We start from the raw sequence: 23,478 nt of genomic DNA on the forward strand, positions 1-23,478 counted from the left end.
TGAATTAGTAATGTATTAACTCTTAATGTTCATTTGATCTAGGATAGAGATATACATACTGGAACTTAAATACAACATAGATTTTAGGTGATTCTTTGAAAGTACATATTCAGGCTAGTCTAAGCATAATGAGCATTTTAGCAGGAGAAGATAGATGTTTGCATTGTGTGTGTGTGTGTGTGTGTGTGTGTGTGTGTGTGTGTACATGTGCTGCCTTGTTACTATATATAAAATAGCAGGAAGTAAAAACATGAAGATCCAGGAAGGAAAGGACAAGGAAGTAATTGACCAATACACACTGGTCTATTATACATTTTCCAGACCAAATCATATTTATGTAGGCTCAGTGAAAGCTTAGCCATGTTCTATACTGCCCTGCAGAGTTCACTGAGGGAAAAAAATGGCAGCTCCTGATGGTTTCAAAGACATATCACTCATCCAACTAAAGGGAAGGTATCAGGCTCCATGACCAAAGTGTTGATTTTTTATAAAGTATTTTTTTTCATTCATTCACATTTTTATTGGTGCATAAAGTAGTTTTGATGTTGAAACCCAATGTATCTTAGACTTAAGTGAAGAGTAATTAAATAGCATTTCCTATACATAAAGATCTGTTCATGTCAACATTGGAAGCCATTATGAGGATAGCCTGGGAACCAGAGTGTGAGGGCACCAATGTGCTAGTCTGGCACAGTGGTGATCAGTACACTTTATTTCCTTCCCACTAAATATTAGTATTTGGGTTCATAACAGCTGTGCATGTGAAAAATGATCATTTGGGTCCAAGAGTAAAAGAAGGAAAACAGGAAACTCTAAATGACCTCTTGGGTTAGGCCATCTAAAAATAAAGAGGAGCAGCTTTTCAGAGTCAAATTGCTGTCCCAATAAAGAGTGATTCACAAGTGTTTAATATGCTACTACATTAATTGATACTATCAGAACAAATCATGTTCTGCATGTTATTTAATTGCCTTGATAAAATACATAGCAGATCATGTGACACTCCCATGTCCCTCCTGCCACTCAAGCAATGCTCGTATTTACCTTTTGATCTCTGTGATGGAAATTAATTCAAGATTAACACTGATTCAGAAAACATTTCATATAGATTAGTCCCACACACTTAATTTCTCTTAGTTTAATTACTTGGCAACTGAAAGCATTTGTAAAACTTTCAGAACTTAAGAAAATTTCTTTCTTATGTCAAAAAAGAAATCAGTTTGGGGGGATAGTTTAAAAATAGCTACTTTGTTCCAGTTACTGTGCCTCTTAATCAGAGCACATAGGATTAGGTTTTACTGTGGGGATACATCCCCTCCCCTCAGGACATTGACACATTATGCCATGTATTATTAATCAACAAAAAATCTGACAGTACTCCAGTTCTGGCCCCTTTCTTTATGCTGAAATCCTATTATTCTGAAATCCTATAATGCTGTTTTAGTGTTACTCACTGTCCAAGTATGTCTTATATATGAGCTGTGAAGTAACACTATATAAAGAATAGTTGATACAATCCTTATTTTTGCTTCATATTAAATAGCAATATAAAAATCAAGTATCAGTTATCACCATGTAGAAATTCTCAAAGAAAATATGTTGAATGTCATTATGGAGTGCTATTACTTGATGAGAACAGCCGGGGAACAGTCTCCTCATTGAACACTTGCCATGGACTAGAACAAGATATCCATTGCCTTGACCCAGCACAGATAATCTTGGGTAATTTCCTTGTACTCTTAAAATCCAATTATCAATTTTAGCTTTTGTCAACATGAGGAGTCCCAAAGTTCCTCCCCATCCAACAGAAGAGCTTTGAAACCATACATAGGCATGTGTACCCAATGCTTTATTTACATATAAACAAGGCTTTTGCTCAGTAGACTGGTAATGAGTCCTCTCTTTGACAATAGTCATATTTTCAAGAATAAATAATATTCAGGAATCCTTCCTAAAATTTTAGAGAGACTGCATAGACACTGCACTACATATTAGAGCAGAGAGAGTTCTCCTTTGTGAAGCTTGTGAGAGTCCTCAGGGAAAGCAATAAGAAACTAAGGAGACAACATCCACACTCTACCACTGAAGAAATAAACTCAACCAGAAAATAAAGCCTTAAAGAGAGAAATAAAACTCTGTTGTGGGTGGTTACATCTCTTGAATAAAAGAGGAAGAATAAGTGAAGGTGAATGACTTCATGTATTTAATCTGTTTAATTGGTATTAAATTATTCCAATTAGTAGAATGACAGACTTTCAGATACTAAAAAATGACAGATTCCAAAGGAAACTACAGTTTTTCCTTCTTCCATAGATATTAAAAATATTTAAATGAGTCTGGTTAGGTTTCCTTATATGGAAAAAATGGCTAGCAGAAGATTCAGTAGTCCCTTTCCCTACTATATGTCTGCCTAACATGAGCAGACATGTGGCACCTCATACATTTCAATGTTCTTTTTGAAGTAAGAATATTTGCTTATTTCCACAGACAAGATAGCACTAATTTGTATAATAAATCCTCAGGGTATGCAGCTGGTGTCTGATATTGTCCCTTTTGCTTTCTAATTTTGCTAGTAGTAGAACTGACCTTTTGTCAGTAGAGAATATTAGATCTTGCTACACTGTCCAAATTGATCACTCAGTGGACAGATGCTTAACTTTTTTATTATCTCATGTCACCTAGTATGTTGATACTAAATGACAAGCACCTCTAAAAATCCCCAAGTCAAGTTAGAGTTTTTACTTCAAAACAAACTGCATGTTTTGATAGAACCAGAGATACAAGCCTTTAAAGTAGCATTTCTTGTTTTAATGCCTACTTGGCCATTAGCCTAGTTTAAAATTTTGCCATGAATCAAAGAGTAAAGCCTTTTAAAGCCTATTTCCACCTGATTTAATGTTAGTGAACTACCTTGGAATTATTTTCCCTTGAACAAAGAACCTTAGAATATTTTCCCTTGATCATTCTGGTTTCATTCATAGGGCTTATAAAAACAAGGGAGAAACTAGACTCCAATTTGCTGCTGCTAGGAGACTAATTTTGAGCCTAACAGGAATAATGCCCTTGATTGAATTATTAATGCATTTTTAGCATGAATCTAAAATATTGCCAGCAAAATATCTGGCCCTAAGAATCCAATATATATGTATACAAATGGATTTACTACATAGATGCAGAATGCAAATAACTATATGTACATCTCCAAATAGTATCATGCATTTCTGCATTGTGCCCCTTCCTTATTAGAGGATTTAAAAAATTATATCCTGAGCCTCCCCATCACATACATTGTGGTGTAGTCCATCTCTACATATGGCCACTAGAATGGCTTGAGTAAAGATCATGAGGGTGACAGGCACAACCCAGCTGGCTGGAGGTGGGATACAGGAACGAGGAACACAATGTAAAATGAGCAAATTTGTTCCTAAGTTCCTCCTCTGCCTCTCAGGTTTTCATTTAGCATGCTGCTTTTTATTTTGGGAACCTGAAAGTGTACCTACTTAACTGAATTTCAGCCTTTGCTCCATGTATATATTATAACACATGATAGTCACTTTATTATAATTATTTAAATATCTGACTCTGCACTCCCCAACCCCACTCTAAACTCTGAACCCCTAAACCAGCAAGGACGGGGTGTTTTATAAGCTTTATATCCATCCCCAATGTGTGGCTTAACATGGCACATAATAGGTATTCAATAAATACTTCTTAATGAATGGATAAGAGCAGTCACCACATGTCTTCTAGCCTTCGGAGACTTCTGAAACATACAAATCAAAGACTGAGTTTGGAAACTGTGTATTCATGAGCATAAAGTACTATTGATCTCTATTAAAAATGTCACACTTCTCTTTAAAGTTATTTCCTTTAAAACAGACTCAAGGCACACAGGAAAAAAACTGGATAACTAGATTTCCAAAATGCATATTTATACCAACTAGTTTTCTTGATTGAAATTATAACTTTGGCCATTCTGATAAACACAAAGTCATCTCTGTCTATTGATTGATTAATTGGTTCTTCAGAAAACTATCATTTGAACATGTTTGCCCTTTGGTCTGACATGTAAATGAGTGTCTTCACTGGTCTATGAAGTCTCTGAATGTGAATGTCCCGGTTTTGGTTCCAGAATTCATCCCACAAGCTTTTGGAATGCCCTTATCCCAAGTCATTGCCAATGACCGGGCCTACAAACTCAAGCAGGATTCTCAGAGGGATGAGCAGAAGGATGCATCTGATTTTGTGGCTTCCCTCCTCCCATTTGGAAATAAAAGACAAAACAAAGAACTCTCAAGCAGTAACTCATCTCTCAGCTCAACCTCAGAAACACCAAATGAGTCAACATCCCCAAACACCCCAGAACCAGCTCCTCGGGCCAGGAGGAGGGTGAGTTGGCCAGAATTTTTTGCAACACTAATGTTAGGAACACGGAAGATGTATAAGATTATTCTTCGAGTCTTTCTTCATGTGAAGACTGAATATGTAGCTTGGGTCCATTCCTTCAGAGAGCATTTGTACTGCACATAGAGCAGCTGGCACATCCTTAAATCTCTCTCCAACTCCTCTCAAAGCTGTTGGGTGTCACCCCTTTGTTACCACTGTACTCCATGACAACCTAAACATTCTACACTATTGCCACTGATCCTGGTCTGTCTTTATCATCTGTTGTCTTGCACTATATGTGAAGCTTGAGGACAGGACTCAGTGTTTTTGTTAATTTCTTCACTACCTATCTGAGAATGTGCCTGACCAAAAGAGTTGACTATGGGTCTTCATAAACAAAGATAGTTTTTTCTTTCAACCGAGCATTTTTCCCTTAAATAGAACCATAGGATCCTACATGTGGCCTCTTTCAAATCAATACTATAATAATATGGTACCAGTCATCAAATGAGTACTATGTTCTAGACACTGTGCTATTTTGGCATTTTAAATTTCAAACCTGGAAAGCTGAGTTGTTCAAGCAGGCAGATACTTATCTGACAATTGGCTGAGTCAGACAAGCATCTCTAAGACTTCCTTGGTCACGGAAGAGAGATCGCTCCATTTCCTCTGCCTGGAGGCCCTAAATCTTTGTGACCTTCATCCATTGAAGACTGCCCTAATAAAAATTGCAGACATGACCTAAACTTAAAATCCATAATTATCAATCAGCTACCAACATGGAGAATTTCTCCAAGATAAAGCAAGACCTGTGCCCTGTGTTGACTGTAGTACCAACTATGTTTAAAAGTGAAGAAATGACAAAATTATGGAATAATTGAATTTGCACAATGAATTTGTTCATCTAAGCCTGTCACTGGGTATAAACTCAAATGACAGTTAATAGTAAAACTGTAAATTTTAGCTTTCTGAAAATCTAGAGCCTAGACAGTGGGCTTTCCAAATGGCCTCTCCTTTGTCCAGCCTCTAATAGGACACCAGCAGCCAACTTCTTCCTGTATGCTTCATCACAGATGGGTGGCTGCAGTACACATGGTTATCATTCCAAGCATGCCAACCCACTTTCCATCTGCCAGCACCTCAACTCTTTGCTGAGGGTTTGCTCTGATGACCAGGGGCTCCCAAAACAAGCAGATAGCAAGTTTTAAATACTAAGGAGATAAGTTCTCTTCTCTGCCCCAACAAAAGGCTTTCCTTAATGATTCCTGAAACTTAGTGTATAAACATACTGATTCCTTCATTCCTTAGGGCACTATCTACACAATCTCCTGGGGTTCTCCAGGGAGATGGACCTACAGTTGCCCATAATGTTAACAGGCTTGATGATTTTCCCTTGCTGGGCTGCCTTCCCTTCCCTTTCTCATTCCCTCTGTAGGTCTTTCCTGGGAAACCTCCTAATAAAGTACATTATGTGCTTCTGGAGGAAACTAAAATAAGACTATTTTACAGAATCTTCCTATTTTAAAAATATGCTTCCCAGGGCCACATTTAAGGGAATTTTTATTCACAAGACTTCTTTGACTTTACCTCATTCATTGAGTATGTGATTTTTTTTCTTATTTCATAAAATGAAGTGGTTGGGTCAAAATATTTTAATTATATGTTTCCCATCTCTTGTCTTCCATTTGGAAACTTTTGTCTATTGTTGAAACTTTAACTGTCAATATTTTACCCTATGTTGTGGAGATTTTCTAACTTATTCAAAAAATACTGTTTTCCTTTTGAGATACATATAGCAAAATTGATTAAATCAAGTGGTATTAATTTAGGAGTAATAAATAATAATGGGCAAAAATATTGATTGCATAGAATCTGGAGGCAGCTATTTTTCTTCTCTGTCCTCTTGTTCAAGTCTGTATGTTATCTATAGGGTGCCATGTCAGTGGACTCTATCACCGATCTGGATGACAACCAATCTCGACTACTAGAAGCATTACAACTCTCCTTGCCTGCTGAGGCTCAAAATAAAAAAGAGAAAGCCAGAGATAAGAAACTCAGTCTGAATCCTATTTACAGACAGGTTCCAAGGCTGGTGGACAGCTGTTGTCAGCATCTGGAAAAACATGGTAAGTAGACTTGTCTGTCAGCACCATTCCTTTAAGCATCTAATTTTGACTCTGTGTTCCCTTGATTGGGAGTTTCCTTGACTGGGCTCTTCACCAGACTTACTTTTGTGAAGAAAGTGAACAGATGTGAATGTTTGTTTAAGGGATTGTAGGCTCAGCAAGCTTTGTTGGGGGTAATTTGATGGTATTTGGATAGCTCAGCCCTCAAGAGCTCTCAGAAGTGACTCTGGGCAAGAAATTTAGGAAAGGGCCACTTCTATTGGGCTGGGCCCACCTTCTGTCTGCAAGCCCACCTTCAAACAGAACAGAGTCAAAATATATATATTTTGAAGCTACTCATAAAGTTTCCTCTAAAAATACTAGTTCAGCTTATTTTTTAAAACATATTTTAAAAATCATTGCTTAGGTTACTAGAAAATATACTATTTTGACTATGGGTTTACATATGGCTGTTTGCCATTTTATAGATAATGTCAACTTAAAATTTCTCCACAGTAATCCTTTGCAACTAAATTACAGTTAATATGTTGGCACTGAAATGATGGTGAGTTCTTTAAAATTTTTGCTGCAATCTAGATTTTTGGCTCACCAAACTGCCATTTTCATGATGTAAATTTGTTTGCTATAGTGTGAACATGTATTTATGAACATGGAAAAAGTTTCTTAATTATTTCTTTACTCTAAAAATAATATGCTTATTACAATAAAAATATGAAAACTAACAAAAATTCTAAGGCTATCATGCAGACATGGTTACTGTTGACATTCTCATCTATTTGTTAGTAATAAAAATGGAATAGTTAACAAGGAATAGTTAGAAGAGTTAACATATAGCTTATTGCCTAAAGGCAAGAATCTTTTGGCCTTCCAAGGCTCTGATTATATTCCAGGTTTCTATGATATTTCAACCAAATTGCTCTAGAAAATTAAGAGACATTCAAATAGATTAAGACTGGTCATTTTAAACCAATGGGGGAAAAAAGCAAACTTCAGAATACTTTCTTACATAATATTTTATTTGCCTGTTTTTGAACTGGGTAGCAGAGGACATGAATCATATTAGTCCTATAAACATTTGTTGAGGATTTTTCACCCTCTCCAAAATTGGTCTTTGACCATTGTATTGGCCCCATCTATATTCATGTACCCAACACTTCCTCACTTATATTTCATTGGAATGCTTTCTATACTTAGGTCAAAATTCCTTATACATCCTCAATTTCCCAGAAGTACACATTTCCATAAAAAAGACAAAAATATAGCAGAATCAAATTATATTTCTGGGATTTAGGCTGATTTTCAGATGGGACCTAGTACTTATTGTGCCTGCCCTGGTTTCTTGACACCCCTAAGCTTGAGATTCAGGTGCTTTTGGGTCTAGTTTCCATTTCAATTTCTAATGAAAAGGGGAGAAAGATGATCACATCAATTTCTGGGACAGTAGCATTTCTTTATCAGATCTATTCCTTTTCATTGTCTCCCTGTTTTTAATCAGTGACTGTCTTAAGTCATAGTTACTGAATGCCTAGACTGTATCTTCTCTTTGAGGAAAATCACTGTAAGGCTATGTCAGAAAAAGGCATTGACTGTCTAAAGATTATCTTAGTTCTACCTCAAAAAGTTAAATTTTAAAAAATCTCAGATTATACTTCATTGAACTACATAGGAATTATGGCAGTCAATCTCTAGTTGCTAATTATTATTATTATTAATTTATTTTGGTACCAGGAATTGAACTCAGGGGCAGTTAATCACTGAGCCACATCTCAGCCTGTTTTATTTTGAGACAGGGTCTCACTAAATTGCTGAGGTTGGCTTTGAACTTGAGATCCTCCTACTTCAGCTTCCTGAGGCACTGGGATTACAGAAATGTGCCACCATGCCTGGCTAATGAATTATTTTTTAAACCAGTTTTAAAATGTGAAATAGTACAGTAACTGCAGAGATGATGTAATTTAAATGAATGTTTCAAAACAGATGGGAGAAATTCAGAAAAATGAATAGTCGGGCTGGGGATGTGGCTCAAGCGGTAGCGTGCTCGCCTGGCATGCGTGCGGCCCGGGTTCGATCCTCAGCACCACATACAAACAAAGATGTTGTGTCCGCCGAAAACTAAAAAATAAATATTAAAAAAATTCTCTCTCTCTCTCTCTCTCTCTCTCTCTCTCTCTCTCTCTCTGTCTCTCTTTAAAAAAGTGAATAGTCCTACCTCTATAGAAAATTTCTATGTGATATCTGACGTCTGTAGAAATTTCAACCATTCAGAAATCATCTGAGAATAAGAAATTAAGTGTAGCCAAAATTAAAATTACTAAAAGTTCCTATTACATTAACTTTTTTTAGTTTGCACATATGACAACTCATTTACTTCATTCAGGGTCTATTTCTGCATACTATTATATATGGAGAAACAGACCCTGAATGAAGTAAATGAGTATTAAGTATTCTACATGTATTATTTAATTAAATCATTGCATGAATTTTGAAGGGATACTTGGTATGCTCATTTTGACATGAAAAATATAATTCTTTATTTTATTCTAAATAGCTTAATTATTCTGTTTTCAAACTCCCAGAGACAAAGTAGCAATAAATTACACTGGGAGTTGGCTTCAATTATCAGGTGCACAGCCGGGTGTGATGGCACATGCCTGTAATCCCAGCAGCTCAGAAGGCTGAGACAGGAGGATCTCAAGTTCAAAGTCAGCCTCAGCAATGGCGAGGTGCTAAGCAACTGTCTCAAAATAAAACACAAAATAGGATAGTGCTGGGGATTTGGCTCAGTGGTTGAATGTCCCTGAGTTCAATCCCCAGTACCAAAAAAAAAAATGTTATCAGGTGTAATAATTGATGGCAGTGACAAGGAGATGGAAGTCCTTTGAGAAATAGATGCAAAGCAACATCTCATCCTCAAGCAAAGCATCAAATTGTACTTATGCAAATCAGCAATAACCAGCTTTTCAGTGCAGTTCTCTTAACTTATTATGGAAATCTAGGATAATACTTTAAGATACAAAACTGATAAATGGGATATTTATAGATATTATCTTTTCTGATTTTAAAAACATCTGGAAAGCCAACTAAAAAACTGTTAACAATTAATATGGCAAGTTCATAAAATTAATATATAAAATATTTATTTCAATTTAAAAGCAATAATCAATTATGTTCTACAATAATAAAATTATTCATATTAATATAAAAACATATACCCAGAATTTCTGTAATGATATGTAAAAAAAACTTCCATGAAGAAAACTGCAAAACTCTACCAAGATATATAAAACATGACTTACAGATTGAGGTACATTTTGTTTCTGTGTGAAAAGAAATGATATTATGATGATTTTAATTCTTTCCAAGTTAATTTATTTTATTGGCAGGAGAAAGGAAGCCCAGTAAAACTATATTAAACAAAATGCTCTCCTCCTGAAAAAACTAACAGTCCCTATTAATAACTTGGGAGTCAGATCTAGGTTCAGCTGAATCCAGGATTTGAATAATGCCATGAGTGGTCTGTTTTATGGCTTTACTCTCAGATCATCTGTCTTCACATGGCTTTGAATGGCCATTAGCAGTTTCAGTCTGACATCATTCTCATAACTGATTATCCCCAAATGAAGAGAGAATGTGCCACCAATGAAACAATAAGTATAGATGATGCCTATCAGTGACAATGATTAATGACTCACAAAGGAACATGGAGAGCCTTTTGGACATTCTATGCCCCCTGAAGGAAGAACACAATGCCTCTTGTAAAGTATTCTTACCCCAAAATTACACCTTAACTATCTCTTTATAGGAGTTAAAGGGGATAGAGAAACCACATAGTGTCCAAATACAGATGATTGGAGGATATAAAATCAGATGATTGGAAGATATAAAGTGGGAAATCAATGCTGTTTGTCAAACCCCTTATTATGTAGCAGGGGGAGCCAGAAGGAGGGGGGAACATGTGAATTAAGAGACTAAAGACACATTGACGATGTCATGCTTTGTGAACCTTATATGGATGTTAACTGTAAATTTAATACTATTAAAGAACTATTGTTGAAATTTCTACTATGTGGTAGTGATACTACATTTTTTAAAAAAATAGAGATTTTTTAGAGCTAATTTTTAGAATACTACTTATGTTGTAGGTAGGGTAATTTTTTTAATGCATTGACCTTATAATTCCACATCTAGGACATGATCCTAAGACAATCAGAAATGTGATCAAAGACATGCGAACAGATTTGTTCTGAGTAGGGCCATTTATCATAACAAAGCAAGTCTGGGTATTTTGGGGAGACTTACACACCATTTGGGGGAAATTTGGAGCAAATCATGGTCCATTCATACAACAAAGTAGTTTGCATCCATTTCACATGACATTTACAAAGGAGGAGTGTTTAATGACATGAAGATTTGTGGCAAAATATTGAGGGAAGGTGGTGGCATTCTCTCTATAGATATATCTGTGTGTGTCTGTGTGTGTGTGTGTATATATGTAAATATATATGTTTTATGTAGTTACATATTTATATACAGATATGATTATATATACATAGATATAAATTTATGTTTATATAGATATAGATATAAAAGACTAGATAAAAATAAACCAAAATTTTAAGTAATTATTTCTGTATTAGGTATCTTTAAAGTACTATTTACATTTTTCTGCATTTTGTAGATTTTCCTTAAGAGATACATTTTAGTGATTAGACAAATAAGAGACATCTATGTTAAAGTTGATGATAAAAACTAAAATCCATATAAAATTCACATTTAGGTAATTTTCTGAAAAATGGAAAAATGTTACAATTTTTCTCTCATATGGAGAAGTTGCAGAAATATATAATATCATGTGGAAATTTTTCATCAGAAACCTTTATACAGAATGAATCTGATGGTGAAAGTGCTAACCCTTTGACATCCAGAGAATATAAGTAGTACGGGATAAGGAAGTGTTAGTATACACTGTAAAGCCACTGTTGCTCTGCATGGCATGGTACTGTAATGGCATTCTGTTATTTTTCTATTTTGATTTCCTCCAGAATCTCCAGACACAAAACAAAGATTATTGATTGTGTTTGCTTATTTACAGGTCTCCAGACAGTGGGGATATTCCGAGTAGGAAGCTCAAAAAAGAGAGTGAGACAAGTAAGTGAAAGATCAAGAGTGTATTGTCCATTTCATTTGACTTTTAATTGAATTCCCGTGTGCTAGTTCAAGTTTATGCAAATTACCTTCTGAATATATTTTATGTACCCTCTAATTGATTATAGTATAATTTAGTTCTAGGAGATAAAATGCAACAACTCATAAGCTCAGAAAAGTTGTTATAGAGTCAGGATCAAGCAATTTAAAGAAATTGTGTAGAAATGTCCATGCCATGTTCAGTCAAAGAAAACCATTTGATAAACATCTTACTGAAAGTGTAAAAGCAGGATATTCAGAGAGTACCTAATCAGTAAGTGATACTAAGTAGAAAATGATTGTGCCTGTTTTTACTAAAATGTGACATAAAAATGTCATTAACATTCTCCTCACATAAGATAACTATGTTTATGCATTTATTCTTTCAAGATTCTTTTTTTCTTTTGTTTTTGTTTTTTCTTTTGACTTTTCCTTTATTTATTTATTTATCTTCTCTGGTGCTGAGAATTGAACCCAGTTCTTCACACATGCTAGGCAAGTGCTCTACCACTGAGCCACAACCCCAGCCCCCAAAATAATTCTTAAGCTTCCACAGAACAATTGATTTCCAATTCTTTTATCATGAAACCATAGTCCTTGGTTTCCCTCAGTACTATACAACATTCTTGCAACAGAAGTTTGATAGTAGACTGTCAAGAATAGGTTCCTATGATCAGACAGGTCTCTGTGTTAATGATGGCTTCATAAAAGGCAAACCATCCTTTGAATCCTTTGAAAAAATAGTTCATTTGTTAGTGAAACAAAATTTAAATGGTATTTTCCCCTCTGTTGGTTCCAACAGAAGGAAATAAGGAACTCACCAACTCAAAAAAAAAGGCCAAATATAAACAAATTTCAGTTGGATGGAACTGATGAAATGATATTTGTTTATATTATCAAAAGTAATTGAAATAAATGCCCCTCACTTTTTATCAAGATGAAAAGCACTTTCAGAAGTAGAAACTCTTTGATTGGTTTGTGGGTTTTTATTCTTAATGATCACACAAAAGATTATTAAGCAACATTTATATTTCACAAGAGGACTTGCAAGAAAGAAGATAGCATTGCAACATTTCCTAGACCTCTCACCTGTGCAGAACTGCAGAATATTTTCACAAATATCATCTCAATAAATCCACCCACCAGCTGTGAAAGTCGCCCCCCTCACCCTCTTCTTTTGAGGCTTAGAGAAATTTAGAATGTCAATTCAAAAATCACACAATTTAATTAGTCACTCTTACTTTATTGGCCAAGCTCTTTGAACAGTCCATTCTTTCTGCATGTGTGTGCTCAGCAAAGAAACATGTGTCTCCATGAGCACTGTTGGAGTAGTGCTGATGGAAGCCCTCTCCATTCTACCTTCCTGACACTCACTGATAGTGAGTTGTCTGGAATCACTGACCAATTCAGGATAATGGTGGGTAGTCACATCAGGTAGACAAATAGAGAGTGCCCGAAATTTTTCATCAGTCATATCTTGATCCAGTTAAAGGAGAATCTTTGCATGGAGGTTTATTTAAGGATTACTCAATAAAATCGAATTGGTGGTTCCTTAGAACTAGATTCCAAGTATGCAATATGTTCTAACTCACTCACCATTCTACTTTATTATACCACTCCTTAGCACTCTGGACTCTTTTTTCCCAGAACACTATTTTAAAAAGAATAGCTAGGACTGGGGATATAGGTCTGTTGGTAGAGTGCCTGCCTCACATGCATAAGGCCTTGGGTTCAATCCCCAGCAAAACACACACACACACACACACACACACACAAGAATAGCTAATCATTTGTGAGTTTATCTCTTTATCACTTTGTCTCAACTAGTCTGAGAGATGGAGAAGGGTAGGAATATGTCTTTATATACCAGTGTACTTGGAAGGCCTGTAATAGAGTCTAGCACACAGGAAAAATGCAGTAAATGTTTGTTGAATGAATGTATGAATAAATGATTGAACAAATGAGCTCTCATATGCATACTTAATTGCATAGGGTAAATTCATAGACTTGCATAATTATTTCTACAATGAAGAATAATGCATAAAAGAAATTGAGCTGGTCAAAGATGAAAGTATGATGTGGAGTTGTTATGCTCTTCTTACTGTTGTATTTTCCTGCTGTTGTAAATATTAATAGACTTAGTATAAAAATTAAGGCAGGGAATCCTTCTGGTAATTGACAAATCTAAGATAGCCTTTGTTTAAATTTTGTCATCTTTTAAGCCTTAGTTACAAATATCTTATCAGGGTTTTTAGTTTCATTATTTGCAGAATAGTCTTCTAGTTTTTTTGTTGAGTATCTTAATAAAATATAAAAATTCCAACATATCAAAATTAGTAACATGCATAACTAGTGTGCAATAGGTTGATTTCTCCCTCCTATAATTACAATTAACCCAAGTTCTCTTCTATCCCTTAGCCCTTCCTCCCAATACTCTGGTTGGGATTTTTGAACCCCTTGCTTCCATCATTAACAGGAAATGCACAGATAGTTTTATTTAAGAAGACATTTAAACTTGTATATGTATACTTAGTCATGGGAATGTGTATGTATGTATGTGTATGTATATTTACATGTAGTCATGGATATAAATACATATATATTCATAGCCAGGTTGTGTAATCTCTGAGGATCAAAGCATTATGTTGTTTACTTTTCCTTCTTGGGGTCTGTGCAGACTTAATACCAGATGTTACAAATCAAAACATTTCTTTTGGTGGACTCTGAACATTGAGGTATGTTATGTGACTGCCACTTGAACCATTGTTTTTCCAGTTACGTGAGGAATTTGACCGTGGGATTGACGTCTCTCTGGAAGAAGAGCACAGTGTTCATGATGTGGCAGCCTTGTTGAAGGAGTTCCTGAGGGACATGCCAGATCCCCTTCTTACTAGAGAGCTGTACACAGCTTTCATCAACACTCTCTGTACGTAGTACAGCCATATTTGTGGGAAAGTATCCCTGGAATACTGGGATGTCCAGCTCACTCATGAAATGTGTTTGCCAACAACTGTTTTTGTCCTTATTCATCAGTCTCTAATGAATGCAGTATTTGGGGAATTTTCTGAAGTTTACTTTAGGTAGAATTATTAAGAAGAATTTGCAATAAAACAAATGGAAATAGTCAAGAAGAATTGGGTATGCTTTCAAATGACCCCCAGGACAGGAAAAAGTGCTATAAATTGACGCTTGGAGTACCAGTGAGAGATCACAGTGAGTCTGTGCCTAAAAATGAGCTGATAATTCTAGTACAAGGAAGAAGGAGTCAAAGAAAGTAGAAGGAGGAAAGTGGGCATAAAACATTTCAGGGGAAGTAAGATGGCATAGCTCAATTTCAGGACTTTTAATGTACCTGCTTCTGGGGCTGCAGATAAAGACTCCATGGAGATCTAGGGAGAGGAGAGATAGGGCAGAGCTGTGTCATCCTGCATACATGTCTTCCTCCAGTGCTTTGATTCAAAAGGGATCACAAGAGAACAACAAAACCATGTCTTTGTGACATGTCTCAGGTATTACCAAAAAAAAAAAAAAAAAAAAACTCTGTCCCTTGTGTATTTGTCAACAGGAAACGACCTCAAATCCATTATAAGTTTAAATTTCAGAACATCTATCAATTCGAGGCCATTGTTAGTAAATATTTACCAACCATAGACTGAAATCCATTAAATCAGAATGAGTAATGCCAGAGAAAGGAAGGAGATGAAAGTAAGGGGAATAGAACCGTCTTTCTCATGAAGTCTCTAGATGTTCTATTTCCCCAGGTCTAATTGTTCTTTCTGTCATAGAACCTTATGACTAAATTGCTAAAGTAATGGGAGAAAGGTGAAGGCATAAACTGGCTTTCCTTGGTAACTTCTTTGTTAAGTCAGTTGAAAAGAGGTCATTCCTCCTCCCTTCCTTCTCTGTGTCTGAACCATGTGAGCTCCCCTCGTTCTCACTTAGAGCAATTCTCTCTGCCTTTCATAGTGTTGGAGCCAGAGGAACAGCTGGGCACCTTACAGCTCCTCATCTACCTTCTACCTCCCTGCAACTGCGACACCCTCCATCGCCTCCTGCAGTTCCTTTCCATCGTGGCCAGGCATGCTGATGACAATGTCAGCAAAGATGGGCAAGAGGTATGGACCCCTTCACTTCCATGGATGATGTGACTCTTCCTTTCTCCTGATTTTTAAAAGGGCAATCCATTAATATGGCCATCAGTTGAAGAAAATTACACCTTCCATCTCTGACCTGTCTATAAAGAAAGAAATCAATACAAAATCTTCTTTGGAGGGCAGTCCCTAAATGCACATTAGCCTCCTTGTATGCTTCAAGGATGCTTCCAAATGAGACTGTCATTTTCCATGATGATGCTTTACTCAAGACCCTGAATTTTTGTTTGTGAAGAGAAGACAAACAACATGCTATAGAGGTGATTGCAATCATGTGAAAGTAGAGCAGTGGGGGTGAGAGGAGGCTACCAACCTTGTAACTGGTTTGATCTGATTCTTTAACTTAGAGCCCAAATAAGACATCCCATTCTTTTTATTTATTTTTTTTAGAAAGAGAGAGAGAGAGAGAGAGAGAGAGAGAGAGAGAGAGAGAGAATTTTATTTATTAGTTTTCGGCGGACACAACATCTTTGTTTGTATGTGGTGCTGAGGATCACCCGGGCCACACGCATGCCATGTGAGCGTGCTACCGCTTGAGCCACATCCCCAGCCCAAGATATCCCATTCTTTGTTAGTTTGTCTCTGGGGGTCTCATCTGTACTAGGAGCAAGAAGTCCAGAACTTCACTGAGAGGAGTCTTTTTTCTCCTTAAAACTCCCCCCATTAATAGGGATTTGCTGAATGCAATAGAGAGTCAGTCTTCTTCCAAACCAGATGTAGAGGACAGTGGAAGGTCTAATCTTTGCTGTTGCATCTCAATGTCACATAGTGTCAACTGATAAAGGAAGGTTAAGCATAATCCCACAGACCATTTAGGCATGTTCTGGTTGAACCTAGATATGACTCAGTCCACAGTGATTACCTGATCTGAGGTTTGGGGCTTTATTTTTTGTTTGGTCACTCTCATGCTTCAAAATGTTTTTCAAGATCTTTTTTTTTTTTTTTTTTTTTTGGTTTCGTCCTTGGACAAAGGAAGTGTTGGCTTCTATTTTAAATGGCCTACTAGCAGTTATTGTGTTTAATCTTCACTTTCACAAAAAAGCCCTTTCCCCTCTGATCCCATGCAGTCAAACATCTCCTTGCCATCAGATTTCCCAGGAGGGCTCAAACCCTTAAATATACTAACTAACATACACTGTTAATCAACAAGAAGAAGCTACAGCCTCCCCAAATTTACTTAATCATAGGAACATTTATTTAAATAACTGTTAAACAGAGCTCAGCTATATTGTGGATTCAGTTCTGGTCTTGTCAAATTTAGTTCCCAAAGTAGATGGTCATGTGCATTTTTTTCACTCTAATCTAGAAAAGCAATTCTGCATTTCTCCTCCCCCTCCTCCATGTGAGTGTGAGAATGGAACTTTCCTGAGTTAGCCATTTACCTCTATGGGAGTTATAATTAGTGAAACCCCTGCTAGCTTCAGGTTTCATAATATGACCCTGACACCTCATTTCAGCATACACAGCTCTTTAATGGAAGTACTATAATTCTCATAATTGTTACGTAGTTATATTACCTGTCTGGGTGTCAGCCTTTATCGACTGAAGATTTAACAGAAAATATAGAGTCATCTGCCTGATAACTAGGTAAAGACAGAGCCTCATGTCAGAAGGTACACCCGTTGCCTCTGTGACATTCCCTATGTGCTATGTGAGAAGAAGAAGGTTGGGTCTCAGGTGATTAATAATGCATTGAGGAAAGTGAAAAGTCCAGTCAAACTTTATACAATATTGCCTTTTTAGAATTATTTTCAGATATTTTTCCATTCCAAAGCTGAACAAGACTCCATTGCCTATGATCAAATAAAACATTCTTTGATAGGTATAAGAAACTTACCATGTTGTAATACCAGCTACAATTTATGTCTCTCCTCCCATGTGCTGGCTTAGTAAATATATTTATATAAAATATTTATTTGTACACACATACACAAACACACAAAGAAATTCTAACAGGCAAAAGAGATATCATTGTCTACATGTTTCAGGGTGGAAACTTAGGGCCAAAAGGGTTAGGTAAGTTACCCAGCACCCCACAGGGAACCTTCACTAAGGATCATGCATGTGGCACATTTATACATTTCATCACTCTGAGGAGGTGTCATGTACCTAATGGCCACTGTAGATTTGCAGAGTTATTAGGACAATATCCTAGCAGATGATAGTAAAATATCATGAAGAAGGCCCTCCTTTTTCTAATTCACACAATGTTGTCATAATGGCTAGTGGTCAGATTGATTTTATGACTAGTAAATGTCCAGCTGTGCTTCAAACCCAAGCCATTCTAACTTACTGAGAAAAGAAATGTAAACTAGGATTTAGAAGAAATAAACTGAAATTCTTCTGAGGGTACATCTCAGGTTTTTTTAGTTTCTGCATGATTGAAATTTGGCACCAAGTATTTTCTCTTGTGGATGCTGCCCTGTATGCTGTAGTTTGTTTAGCAGCATCCCGGCCTCCACATACTAGATAACAGTAGTAATATGCCCAAAACACAAGCTGCAACAGCCAAAAATATGTCAAAACATGCCAAGTCTCTACTTGGGTTGAGAGCAGTGAGAATTACCCCTGATTGTAAAGCTCTGGTGGTTCTATAATCCACTGACTATGTGTACTTGGACAAATCTATTTGCCTTCCTATACCTGGATCTTATCATCTAAACTCAGGGAATGTAAATTCCAACTAGGAGCCAGACACAGTGTGCACACCTATAGTCCCAACTACTTGGGAGGATGAGGCAGGAAAATTGCTTGAACCCAGAAGTACAAGACATAGCAAGATTGTATCTCCAAAAAATAAATTCTTTGAAGGCACTAAACAGTGTATTAGGCCTAATTTGCTTTAAGTAATATAAAAATATCCTGGTAACAATAAATTTGTACAAAGAAGAAAGGGATCATGAAGGTTTCCAGACACTCTTGGATTAACCTTGCATCAAAATGAAGGACTAATGATTAAAATAAGAACATTATTGAAACATAAGAACATTATTGCTTCCCTGAAGAGGTTTGAAGTCACATGAAAGCAAACAGCCAGTGCAGCCATCTTGGACTCAAGTAAACACTACAGAGAAGAGTCAGTACTGAGAAAATAAGAGGAAATTGGGCCATGTTCATAGAGTATTTCATTCCTCTGTTGGGTTAGGTGATTCTTTCTACTAAGACCTGAACATTTGGAAGGCTTTGGTAACAGGTGATATAATTCATGCTGTAGATTTATTTGAGACAGGGAGAGAATGAGTTAGGAAGCTTTTTATCAATAGCAATACAGAAAACAGCAATTCCTTTTAAAAATGTTTCCATTTAAGGATAATCTTGGTATTTGAGTCTTGTATGTCCTGAGTACTTTCCCTGAGTTCCTCTAAACCAGTTATTGCCATTTAGGAATTTTTCCAATGACTGTTCTGATATGCTGTGGCATCTAGGAGGTGCAGGAGAAGTGAGGACACAAGGTAGAGTTAGGGAATGCAGTGCAAAGTCACTGTCAAAATTCAGAGCAGGAATGAACATGGACCAGAAGAGTTAGGAATGGCTCCATGTAGGAGACAGAATGTAAGCAACATATCAAAGGGTGCAAAGGGATTGAGTAGATGGACCACATAATCATGGCATAGGGTTAGGAGTTAGCTAAACTCCTTGAGTGCAAGTTAAGGGTGGGGATAGAGAAAAAAGAAAAAGTTTTTATGTTTAAAAGATTTTAGTTGGTTTGGCATGAGCAGGAAGAGAACACAGAATGGACAGACTAGAGAAAGGCTGCAAATCTAATTATTAAATAAGGCCAAGAAACAAAGCATTTCCAACTTCTCTTACCTATTTGTTACTTTATATTATCCAGTTGTTGTTGTCACTGTTTTATGGATTACAAAAAGGAAGAGAACTAAACCAGATTGTCAAGTAGCCCTAAAGCTCACATGTGCTCTGTCAACACCTTGCTGCATGACCTTGTTATGATGAAACAGAGGAAGAGGAAGGAGGTGGGGAAGGTCTGAGCTTCCTCATCTATAAAATGAACATAACATTTCCTTTCTAGTAGGTGCTTGAAATCCAATACACCATTAGCTGGTGGGACTTGAAAGAAAGGCATGAGGAAAATTATTTACTAATCAATCAGTGCTTTTCTTGAAGCAAAAATAGTGATATTTTATTGAATTGTGGTGTTTTGCTCTCTTGTTTTATTCCATTTTGTTTAGTTTGCTATTTGCTTTGCCACTTAGGAAAAAGAGAAATTCCCAAATCTAAGAAATATTTCATTTCTTCTAGAAACAATGGAATAGAAACAAAATTGAAACCTCCAGAGCATTGGTTTTTCAGAGAATCCGAGAACCCCCTGGCATTGCATGGAAAACGTGGTGTGAATATGGGCTCGTGTGGTGAGAGAGTCCATAGTTGGCATAGAGTTCTCAAAGGGTTTATATACAAGGCAAAAAAGAACCAATGTAGAGCTGAAATGACTGATCTTTGAGGAGGTAAATGCCTCTAGGAAGTGGTAAATTGGCTTTGGAACTTTGGCAGGATCAGTTCCTGCCTTGCCTCTGCCTCCTCCAGCCCAGCTTTAAAGCTCATTTTCCCATCTCCCCATGCCACAGCAGGGTCTGCCAAGCCTACAGCCAACTTGAGAAGATGCACTCATGTGACAGAGTATGAGGCCACCTGGAGTGTGGCCAATAGCATCCCTTCTTACTGCACTGACTCCTAGCTCTAGCTCTGGGGCCACCCCATCTATAAAATAAAGACAACAGCAGCTGCTTTGGGAGCTTATACTAAGAAAGAGTTGAAATAGTCTGAGCAAAGCCCCTGTCCCAGAGTCTGTGCACACTAAACTTTTAATAAATGTGAGCTATTTATATGAGGCTTAGAAAGTGATCCAGGTTGCTTATTTAGTGAAGATAAAAGTTTTCCTTGTATTGGCTAGCTGATTAAATAATGCAATAATGTCCTGGCCTCCAGTGCATGTACTACCTAGACATACCATATATGCACATTAAAATATATGCTGAAACATGGGGAGCAAGAGTGGAAGATGTCTGGGAGCAAATCCCCTTTCCAGTTTAAATAACAATAAAACGGAAAAACAAAGCAAAACCAAAAAGTGGTAACAAACCACAGCAGCCTGGTCCGCAGCTGGAATCTATGTGCAATTTTACAGACGGATTGTATTGCATTCCCAGAATAGCAACCAGAGAAGGATAGAGCGGAAACAGAACTCTGGATTGTCCTTGTACTAAACATTCTTTTAAAAGAAAACAAAATCTTCCATTTGTTAATGTTAAAAATGGAGAAAACCCTAATATTACTTTAAAGTGGGGAGGGGAAGCACTAAATTTGCCTCTGAGTTCTAAATGGAAGAATTTGAAAATGACATGGATTTGATTTTATCCTTAACCATGAATTTCCAGGAAGAGAAATGAAAACTTGTCAAACTTTACATCAACAAGATAAAAGAAAAAAAATTAATAAATGAATAATTTGTTTTCCTTCCAAGAGGGAGAGAGAGAGAGAGAGAGAGAGAGAGAGAGAGAGAGAGAGAGAGAGAGAGAGAGAGAAATGGAAGGTTCTGCAGAAAGGATGCTTTCTTTTAAATTCCTAGTGTTTATTGCACAGAATAATTTCCCTTGGCACCAAATCATTTACCTGAAAATGGCCTCACCTTCTAAAAATAAAGCAAGCCGTGTGCTACACTAGAGTTGCAGGACAGGTAGCCAGCAGCTCTGTGCTTGACAGGAAGAGGGCAAAACTCAGGGACCTTCATCTCAGCTGTTTGTTAAGACTCCTGAATTCTATGTTGACACCCATGTACATCTCAAAGGCTGTGCATATCTTCCCAGAGAAAACATCCTTACCCTCAATAGTCCTAGATTTTCAGCTAGAATTGACAAGAGAAATAAAAATTCACACTGACCAGTAGTTCTCAACTAGGGAAATTTTGTCCCTCAGAGGACATATGGCCATGTTAGGAAACAACTGGATGTGGAGGGATACTACTAGCATTTAGTTGACTAAGGCCAGTCAATATTCTTCCATACAGCGCAGCCCCTGAAGCAAAGATTTCTGACCCCAAATGTCACTAATGCTGAGGTGGAGAAATCACAGCCTAGAGAAACTTACCCAGATTCTCTCTCCTGTGTGAAAAAAAAAAGAACCAAATGAGTAAAAAGAAATTCTAGGGATGGCATTGTAGCTCAGTGGTAGAGTAATTGCCTAGCATGTGTGAGGCACTGGGTTCCATCCCCAGCATCACATAAAAATATAAATAAACTAAGGTATTGTGTCAATCTACAACTAAAAATTTTAAAAAGGAAATTCCAAGCCTTTAAAATTTCTCCTATCTCTTATTATAATTCTTAGGAATTACTCCTAAGACAATACTCAGCCAATCTCACAAAGCATCTTTGTGAGTACACTGTTTTTGTACCAGTTTAATAATAACAGAACATTGAAAACAGCATAAATATCCATTAGTTGGCTGTGGTTAAAACAAATCAGTATCTATTCATGTAATAGGATACTAGGAACCAATAAAGGACTAAAAGAGGACTTTTTGGAAATTGACAGATCAATGAAATTTATTTTTAAGAGAAAATAAGCAAGGCACAAAATAATACATTGAGTGTGACCCCAGTTTATATATATATAATTGCACAGAGAAAAGCAACTGAGGGGCTGGGGATGTGGCTCCAGCGGTAGCGCGCTCATCTGGCGTGCGTGCGGCCCAGGTTCGATCCTCAGCACCACATACAAACAACGATGTTGTGTCCGCCAATAACTAAAAAATAAATATTAAAAAAATTCTCTCTCTCTCTCTCTCTCTCTCTCTCTCTCTCTCTCTCTCTCTCTCTCTCCCTTTATTACTCTCTCTTTAAAAAAAAAAAGAAAGAAAAGCAACTGAACAGTTGGTTCTTGGAAGTGATGAAATAATTATGGGCATGTAATTTCTATATGCTTATTTTGCTTTCTATTTCTTGATGTATCAAACATGAGTCATTTTTATACTTCCAGCTAAAGAGTAGTTCCTTTCCTTTACCATGTATTCCCCTTTAGCTCCTTCCATCTTTCTCCCTCCTTCTCCATGAGACCTTTTGAAGAAAGTGTCTCCATTCACTGTTTCTACTTCTTGCCACACCATCCAAATGGCTCTGAACTAGGCCATCAGAACCACCAGAGTTCAATCTACAGGGGAGCATAATACCTTGGTGAACATCTACCACAGGGGAGCACACAGTTGAAATTCCCCTAGGATTTCTTTTCAGGCACAGTTTTCTCTTATTCTGACCCAGTCTTGGCCTGCTTCATCAGGTGCTCCTTAAGGTTGTTGAAGTCTAACAAAATCAACCTCAGACCTCCATGTTCCTTGACTACTCTATTTCCATTTTTTTTTTTTGGTTTGTTTCTTCAAACATGGAATCATCACCCTCAGCATTATTCCTCTCATTTTCTCTACCTCAGTAATTTTGGCTGCCTCTCTTCACCCCTACTTCTTCCACCTTAGTTGAAAAGCTAACCACTGTAACCTAGATTGTGGTGATGTGTCTCAGGTATTCTCATTCCATTGTATGTGCCATTCCCTGGGCCATAGATTGTTAGTTGAAAGATGCAGCCTTTCCTGCAACACCCCCTGCTGCACTGAGCTTCCT

The 23,478-nt window shown here is 36.9% G+C and overlaps 1 protein-coding gene across 6 annotated transcripts in view; it reads left to right on the forward strand.

The window, feature by feature from the left end:
• Positions 1-23,478, forward strand: part of Arhgap6 (Rho GTPase activating protein 6) — a 453,321-nt gene that overhangs the window by 400,505 nt on the left and 29,338 nt on the right. For all 6 annotated transcript variants that reach the window (XR_013431922.1, XM_078035123.1, XM_078035128.1 and 3 more), the window contains exons 4-8: positions 4,133-4,389; positions 6,317-6,512; positions 11,605-11,660; positions 14,472-14,622; positions 15,663-15,811. Coding sequence is in view for 5 of the 6 variants with exons in the window: in XM_078035123.1 (XP_077891249.1) it covers positions 4,133-4,389; positions 6,317-6,512; positions 11,605-11,660; positions 14,472-14,622; positions 15,663-15,811 (809 nt within the window). In the remaining variant the exon portion in view is untranslated. The remainder of the gene's footprint in view (positions 1-4,132; positions 4,390-6,316; positions 6,513-11,604; positions 11,661-14,471; positions 14,623-15,662; positions 15,812-23,478) is intronic.

The sequence above is a fragment of the Ictidomys tridecemlineatus genome, chromosome X (genome assembly GCF_052094955.1).
Source record: "Ictidomys tridecemlineatus isolate mIctTri1 chromosome X, mIctTri1.hap1, whole genome shotgun sequence".
NCBI classification, from domain to species: Eukaryota; Metazoa; Chordata; class Mammalia; order Rodentia; family Sciuridae; genus Ictidomys; species Ictidomys tridecemlineatus.